This window comes from Prunus dulcis, unplaced genomic scaffold (genome assembly GCF_902201215.1).
Source record: "Prunus dulcis unplaced genomic scaffold, ALMONDv2, whole genome shotgun sequence".
NCBI lineage: Eukaryota > Viridiplantae > Streptophyta > Magnoliopsida > Rosales > Rosaceae > Prunus > Prunus dulcis.
The window spans coordinates 5,341-14,187 of NW_023010115.1; the positions used below are offsets into that span (position 1 = coordinate 5,341).

The 8,847-nt window shown below is 39.2% G+C and overlaps 1 protein-coding gene across 1 annotated transcript; it reads right to left on the reverse strand.

Moving 5' to 3' along the window:
- Positions 1-1,566: 1,566 nt before the first annotated feature.
- On the reverse strand, positions 1,567-2,132 carry LOC117612931. The gene is made up of 2 exons (XM_034341555.1): positions 1,744-2,132; positions 1,567-1,660 (listed from the first exon to the last, which is right to left on the reverse strand). Exons 1-2 carry the CDS (start codon positions 2,130-2,132, stop codon positions 1,567-1,569), a joined length of 483 nt encoding a protein of 160 aa, XP_034197446.1.
- Between the last annotated feature and the right edge of the window lie 6,715 nt (positions 2,133-8,847).

The window sequence follows — 8,847 nt, forward strand, 5'->3', positions numbered from 1 at the left end:
GAAATGTGTTGAAGACGAGGCAATTTTGGCTGATCTTAACATTAGAGTGAACAAAGCGTTCTCCCAAAAGAACAAGTATTTGAAGCTGAGTCATAAAAGGAAGCTGAAAGCTGAGGAGTTGGATACAGTAATGAATGATGAAATGAAAGGTTGTTTGATGAACCATATGCGAAGCGAAGAGCACCATAGTGAACTGGAGTTGGCATTCAACGAAGGATTCGACAAATTCCGAGCATTTGCGGCAACAACTCATACAAGTTATGATTGGAACTATGTGTCCCCGGATGCTGGGAGAGAGATACTAGACGATGGGGGTGACATGAATGAGCATAACCACGTCAAAGCTGCTCGGAAGAAGCCGACCGATCCGAGTAAGTGATTGCAGCTTCCGCTGTTCAGTTGGTTGAGGGTGACCGTGGTATTGCACATATACTCCCTTAATGTCATTATCTAATTTAAAATAACACAAATATCAGTTTCATTTGCTTCATATATAATTATTGGGACTATGTATTGCAAGTCATCATGTGTTATAATGTCTAACATTCTATTTTGAAAATATGGACATATTATTCAATAAGCAGTCAATATCACAGCAAGCAGGGAGTCAGTAAATGCTCCTTATCATGTCGATTTACATTAAAGAGCTGGCGTAGTAATGTGTTAAAAAAAAACTGACATGTGAGTCATAAGTAACATAACATGTGCTATACATTGTTTAGTGAATGGTTTATGGTCTATATATATATATATATATAATAAAATTCCAAATATTGCTGAAGATTTATTTGGTCTATATCACTAGGGATATGAGTGGCCATAAGCATGTGAGACCTGCTAAGAAGAAGCTGACGAGTACGACCGAGTGATTGTGGCTACTGTTGTTCAGTTGGTTGGGGAGATCGTGGTATTGCTAAGAGGGAGCACATAATATGTTTTGCAATCAAATGTTCTTTTATGTGTGGAATTATGAGTATTTATGTAAGTTAGTGTACCCTTTAATATTTGTCATTCAGTATCGAAATGTAATTGGCTGCAATGTTATGTTTCTTTTTTACACGCTGCTTTCTATTTGCTCTGTTCCAACAAAGTGCTTAAAGTATCCTTCAGTTACAAAAGTGTACAAAATCGTGCCCTTATTAACCAGTTGGAAAAAGTGGCTACTGCTGGAAATGATTACTGGTAATGGAAACAACAGAGTAACTGCTAGAAATGCTGCATTAGCCTGAGGATTTGAAAAATGAATCTCTGTTAAAGCATAATTCACCCTAAACTGGCCATTTTACATGGTAAAAGTCATTGCTTCTTCACATAACTCAAAATTTCATACTTTATCAAATGTCTTTGAAAATTTATAAATAGGGAGAAGATGTAAAATTAACATGTCTCCAAATTTCATGGACGAATGAAACCAAGCAAATTTTCATTTCAATTACCAGTGGACATAGTAAGAGCTCATCGGTGGACATGAACAAAAACACAATAATATTCAAAAACTGAATCTATAAAACTTCACCTGATCATTAATCTTCATAACAACCACATTTCGTCTAATACAAATATAAATCATTCACTTGGTCCGTGCATCTTGTCAAAATCGTCGAATAATGGGTCACTACGATGTATTGGAGTTGATTCGTCGTTGTTCGACGGTGATGTCCTGCATAAACATCAAACACAAGCACATCAAAATTTTACCTATTCAAATTTTAGATGCTATTACAAATAGTGTTAGCATCTTACGGTGTGTTCAAGGCTGGGCATTGTCTTCTATCATGACCAATGTGTCCACACTCTCGACAGTGTCTAATCCCTCGCTTCATTGCCTTTTCCTTTGCTCCCATTACTCCTTTCGACCTTCCTTTGCACCTCACTCTCTTAGGGTCTTTCATATATTGTGTTTGAGAGCTGGACCCTCCAACTTCGTTATTACTTGGTCCATCCTTCAACAACTTCAACTTCACCTGCAAACTTTTTAGAGTCTCTGACAGTACCTCACATCCTTCTTCACTCATTAATGCATCCTCAACCACATCTGAAGCAAGTCGAGACATTGTACTCCGCTTTATTAGAAGGCCAGGATCTACACAGTCTTTAATTTCTTTGCCATTTGCATCGACACCAATCCACATTTCGCAGTTTTCTTCCACCTCTTCAAAATATATTTTTCGGGCATATATTCAATCTGGTCCCTTCTGAACAATGCTAGGATGTGCTTGCAAATAATTCCAACAAATTCAAATCTTTTGCAGCTACACGATGCGTGGTCAGAATCTTTGACATATATGACTTCTGCCACTCTTGTTTCCCAATTTTTCCTTTCGCTCACGTTAAAGACAACTTTACAAGCATCCTCTGTTTTGAGCTCTAGGAAACATGCTGTACTTTCTATTAGTTCTTGCTCAAACTTTTGAAACATTGTCCTTGTGTACAAGGTAGCCATTTGTTTGTTCATTGGCATCGGTAGAAGACATTGAGCCACTTCAAATGCATCTACGTGATCAACAACTAACTCTTTTTCACGTTGATGAGAAAGTGCCCTCTCAAATCGTATTATGAAATCCATCAACGAATTTCTCCTTGATATGTATTGCTTGAAAAAACCATGAGAACCTTTCGCTCTTTGGCTGCTTGATATTCCAGCGGCAAAAAATTGTCGTACGTAGGCTGGAACCCAAGATTCCCTTAAATCAAACATTGAACTTAGCCATGGATGGTCAGTCAAACCAGCCTTTGTAACCACAATATTCCATTTTGCATCAAACTCATCCTTATTGTCAGTATCCCATATGGCTTTCTAAAATTCACGCCAATACTCATTATAAGCGTCACGTGGTAACTTAACAGAGAACTTTGATGTGATGTGCCATATGCAAAGTCGATGAAATGTAGTCGGGAAGGCTATTGAAATCGCTATGGCCATTCCCGCATCTTGATCTGTAATGATCGTTTTAGGTTCCCCACCTGGCATGGCTTTCTTAAACTCCTCAAACATCCAAACAAGCGACTCAGTCGTTTCCTTGCTCAAAAATGCGCATGCTAAAACAATTGTCTGACCATGGTTATTAACTCCCAACATTGGTGCAAATGTCAAGTCGTATCGATTCGTGTTGAATGTGGTATCGAATACAACAACATCTCCATAAAACCCATACGCCCGTCTAGAAGTTGCATCTGCCCAAAAACATCGACTAAACCTGTCATGGCCATCTCCCTCAATCTTGAAATAAAAAGCCTCATTTTTTTCTGTTCAGCCATAAAATACTCGGTCACTAGTTCAACATCGTGGTTCCTCAGCTTCCCATTCACACTACATTCAAGATTGTAGATATCTTTTTTGATAAAACCAATTTTATCCATTCCTCCGGATTGCACCTCAAAAATACTTACCTTTTGATGAATGGGAATATTAACTGAACCCAACTGTTTTGTGAGTACTTTTGTAGAATCTGAAATATGACGGTGTGATCTCAATAAATGCATTCTTTCTGAGGGTGTCATCTTATGATTGTGTCCCTCTGCAAAAAGAGATATGGTATACTTCTTGCTCCCATTTGTCTTCACAACCACAATCTTAGCTTTGCAATTGCATCTACTTATTCCCCGTTGTCTTTTTCTCTCTCGAGTTTCATCCCTCCTGTATGCACCTTGTTTGCAACATACAAATTCTTTCCTCAAAATCTCTTTCTTATTTTTTCCCCAAAAGCTGGAATGAAGTCGAATACCAAAGCCAGCTAAGAATGCATATCTATTATAGAAATTGTAAACGAGGTCAAGCGAGTCAAACTTCATCCCAACTGCTGGTGTTTCCTCATTTCTTACTTCAGGAATATAACCCCTCCCATTAGCTGTTGCACATTCATCACTGTCTGAGCCCCCAGACATTTTATCTAACTATATTATTGATCCACTTCTATAGTACTGCATAGCAATTATTCATTCATTAATCAGTCATTCCTGCATCACAACATATCAATGCATTCCACTTACACAAAACATTGCCCAAATTGACACAAAATACGCATAGCCTAACTTCCAATTACACAAAATGCAAGCAAAATTTCATAAGTTACGTCATCTCTTGTGAAATAATCTGTTAAAAATAACATTAGAACCAATATGTTCAACTAAGAACACAAATGTAATTCAAACCACCAATTACAGAACTTCACCCAATATCCTCTCCAAATGCTTACTCCTAATGTCATTAAGCCTAAGTTTAGGTTCTTTTACCTACATTTCATAATTTTCCACCCCGACCAACAACAATGAACTAAGTATATTGAATATTCATAAGGAAATGACACATTATTGATTCCAAAAATGACGCATTATTGATGCCACAAATGACGAATTTCCCACCCTCAAAAAAAATAAACCAAACCCAATAAAATCAATCTAGCAAGTGAACTTACCTCTCAAAATCAATCGGGACCTCTGAAGGCAGTCAGCTGGAAAGAATGTGGTGGACATTAGAGAAGACTCTTTGGTATTTGAGACTCCATCTCTACCAAAATCGAGGAACAACTGCTGCTGTGGCTTCTAGCTACAAACAGAGAGATATGCTACTTTGTTTTCATCTGGAATCTTGTCAGCTGAATGAAAAAGAGAAGGGGCTTTCACTTGAGCCATAGAATCAAAACAGGGCAACAGCTACGTAAGAGACATTCTTCGTAATACCCAGGTTACCATAGATCGCAGCCCTCCCAACGAGCTACTGACAGTCGAGTGACTATACGATTTGGGAGATTTGGATCCTTCTAATTGTGGGTTTGCTTTTCATTCAAAAAGAGAGGATTGTGTTTTTCAGTTTTTCACAGAGAGGGAAAGAGGGGAAAAACTGAAGTTGGGTTTCTAACGGGTTAGATTTCAACCCGCTTCTACATGCACCCTCTTTTAAAAACTCACCGTTGGATGAAATCCAACGGCTCTTACATACCCCTCACAAACACCCCTTATAACTTCCCACTCACTATAGACTCTCCCTAAGATTAAAGGGGCCAGACCCCAGGGATAGATTTGTGTCAGGGCCCACATGTTGAGTTCCCTGCTGGTTAATGGGTAAATCTTGGGATGGGAAGTCCACTCTCAGGGAGTTAATGGTCTTTGATCCTTATTAATTTCCATATATTTTAAATAATAAAGTAAATGTGCGATAACATAAATGTGCTTGTATGGGTATTAATTTTATTTTATATTTTAAATAAATAAATAAATGTATGATAAAATAAATGTGTTTGTATGAGTATTAATTCTACATCATACTTAAAATGACAGGACCTGATCCTAATTTCACTTTGGAATTCAGGCCGGACCCTGTGCGTGTCCGACACCTGGCGAATGTCAAGCACAAAAGACCTTTTTACCCTTCCGGTTACACTACGATTTAAAACTTCCCTAGACTCCTACCGAAAATTCGGCAGAGTCTCCCCTGTATTTTGTCCAATCCCAAAAATTTTCACCTGTTAAACAAACAATTATATTCACACCAACTGCCAGAATAAGTAAACCAAACGTTCCACAATTCTGGTTCTCAACTCCAACCAGATATCAGAGCAGTTACTAATAATTTACAAGACTTTAATTGTTTAACAACAAAATCCTACGTTTCGTGGTTGGCGCAGGAGCTAGGAGAAGGCCCGGTGGTGGATTCCTGTGCACGTCTACTGCTTGGGGGCGCAAAACAGTTGAAAGTGTGAGTGGACAAAAATAAGGTTTCAGAAAACAATTTGTGAACATAATAACCCCTACTGTAAAATACTAGTAATAAAAGCTGGATATGTAAACTGCACTTGAATTATACTAAATTCAAAGCATTCACACATATATAGATAAATATAAAACATGTTCAATATCGAGAAAACTTGCATAAAATCACAGTAATCAATATTTGCATAAAAGCACTGAAATCCTTTTAAAACTACCACCTAAGTGTACCCTTGTAAATCCCTCAATTCCCCTGGCAAGTCTCGGCGACACACAGTCTATCCGAGCCGCAAACTGGCAGGATTCAAGGGACCGCATTCAGCCTGATCCGCTGGCAGGTCTCGGTGACACAAAGTCAACCCGAGCCGCAACTGGCAAGATTCAGGGGACCGTAGTCAGCCTGATTCGCAATCCTGGCAGGTCTCGGTGACACAAAGTCAACTCGAGCCGCAAATCCTGGCACTTACGGTCCGAGCGTCCCCGAAACTCATGAGGTAAATGTTAAGTGCACTGATAAACTGAGGGTAAACTGGATGTCCGTAGACATCGATATAACTGAGGGCAATCACCATAATTGGGTACATGGTGGTTTAAAATATAATATCTTAGAAAAGTCTGCCAAATATCTGTATTTCAGTAAATCTAAAATTAAACTGCTATTTCCTCTGGTAAAATTCTTAAACTCTGCTTTTTATGTCACTTTGTCACAGTCATCTAAGCAATGTATAAATAAGATATTCAACTTCACAGACATGCTAAGAAAATCACAATAAATAATACTCATTCAAGATCAAATAATGCAATTTATTTATGAAAATCATTTAGAAAAGAAAGGTCCACTCACTTCTGGTCCGAGCTAGCTGGACCTCTTGAAGGTCCCTCCTGTGGATCAGTCTGGCCTCTGGTGCCTGATTAACCAAGAATATTAAATTAATAAAACTGCTCAATAAAAGTATTAAATTAAAAACCCCTGACCCCCGGCTTCTAGAAATGCGTGTACTCATTTTAAAGTAAATCCTATGCCCACTTTAGTAATTTAGACATTTAAAACGGTCTTAAAAGACCTGAAGCTTTACTAAGCGATAAACTGTCAGACCAGTTGATCCGGAACTCCGTGGGGTCTACGATCTCCAATGGCTGATCTGGGATTCTTTAGAGGTTCCTCACAGAGAAATACCCATATCCTGCGAGTTTGGCCCGAATTGGACGGTCAGATGGGCCACAATCGCGTTATTGCTTAAATTCCAAACCCTAGCCCCAGGGTTCGTGATTTCGGAGTATTCGGGACTCCGATTCGCAATCTGTTGAATCCAACACGATCCTGAAATCATGTAGAACGACATGTCTGAAATTGAGTGCGATCCAACGGCTTGAAGGTATTGCACCCGGGAATCGCACAATATGAAAAATCCGTTTGGGGCTCAAACGGAATCCAAATCGAGATCCGCGAAATCCTAGGCGCTCGTGACGACACGAGGATCGCAAAATACACAGATTCACTACACTACCCTCACCCACGCGCCGGCAGCTTGGGTGTCCAAAGCGATAACGACTCGCCGGAAAAACTCAAAACCACGGCTCCAAACTCCTATCCTAGGTAAAACACCACATTTGGAGCCACTTTTGTTCTTGGACATACCCCAAAAAGTGGCCGAAAACGGCCGATCACGGAGGCCGAAACTCGACCGATTTTCAATTCGAAAGAGTGATCTACGGCTAAAATCGATAAAAACCTATCCAACCATCAGCTAGAGCACGAAAAATAGGTGAGAATCCATACATTACTCGAACGATTTGGTTGAGAAATGAGGGAGAACGAGAGGTCTGAAAATCGGGCAAAAACCGATCGGTTTTCTTGGTTTTCCGGCGAGCTCCGGGCGGCGCAAGGGTGGAGACCGGTCGTGGCGTGACGGCGAGGTCGAGGCAGTCCCGACGGTATCAAAGCCGTAGGTCGGGGCGGCCTGTGGTGGTGGCTGTGCTGATTGGAAGGGGAGGGGGGGCGGGTGGTGTCGCGCGGGAGGAAAGAGAGAGAGAGAGGAGAGAGAAACTGAGGAGAGAGAGAGGAAAGGGATAAAAATCTGACTTTTGTCTAAATTACCGTTTTGCCCTTCACGGTATTTTGACCGTATTTTCTTCGTTACAACTCCGATTCGAGTCCACTCCGTGTCTACGGACTCGTTTCGTCGTGCTCTACGGACATTTATGGATTGGATATATCCATAAAATAGCATATATGGATGTAGTGAAACATAGGAATTGAAATTCAATAAGAATTATAAGGAAGAGATATACCAAGATTGAAACTCTCAAAGAACCTTGGTTGGTGAGCAAGTCGTGCTGATAACATGTTATAAAACTAAGGGAATTGAGAGAGAATTTAAGAGAGCATAGATATTGAGAAAGCCATAGAAATGTTCTCTGGGCTTGTTCTTCTTGTTCTCATTTCCCACTAATCTTAGAGGCCTATTTATAGGCATAGGAAATACATAAAATTACTACCGTAAGTGGTAGGCTTCAATCACATTGGTAGGTTTACATACACATTTGGTAGGCATACTTAGGAAGGAAGATATGGTAGGAATGGTGGGCATCCATCTTAATTAATCTTGGATTTACAACAGATAAGTTATTTGTAGAGGGAGAGAAATCACCTTTGAGCATATATTTTGTGGGTGGCAATGCCTACAAATTGACTAGTTGCCACTTGCAAGAGCTAAAGGATAAAACTTTTTCCGCAAACAATAATCCTAGGGTTCGTTTGGTGATACTTAGTATCGGATTTGATTGGATAACTCCCTATATTTAAAGCATGTTTAAGATAAAAATGAATTTTTTTTTTTACAGTTGAAGGTATAAAATGAATTTAAAAATGGATTATTCATGAAGAACTTATCCCATCTAATCTCCACAAAATGGTAGGACATCAACAATTTATAACTAATTCCTCATAATCCCCTCAAAATGGAAAAACATTTACCTCTATCTTCATTTTCTCCTTCAGTATACCTAGAATTTAGTGACTTATCCAATCCAATATTGATTGTAAAAACAAAAAGAAGAAAAATAATTCTCACGTCAAAGATGACCCTTTTTAAACTCAGTTTTCATAAAAGGTTTTTGTCAAAATGAAAATAAGAAATG

Bases quoted from the DNA above. Each gene is read 5' to 3' on its own strand.
- LOC117612931 (XM_034341555.1), bottom strand. From the start codon at position 2,132: ATGTGGATTGGTGTCGATGCAAATGGCAAAGAAATTAAAGACTGTGTA. The intron at 1,661-1,743 runs GTAAGATGCTAA...ATGTTTATGCAG, and splicing joins TGCCCAGCCTTGAACACACC to GACATCACCGTCGAACAACG.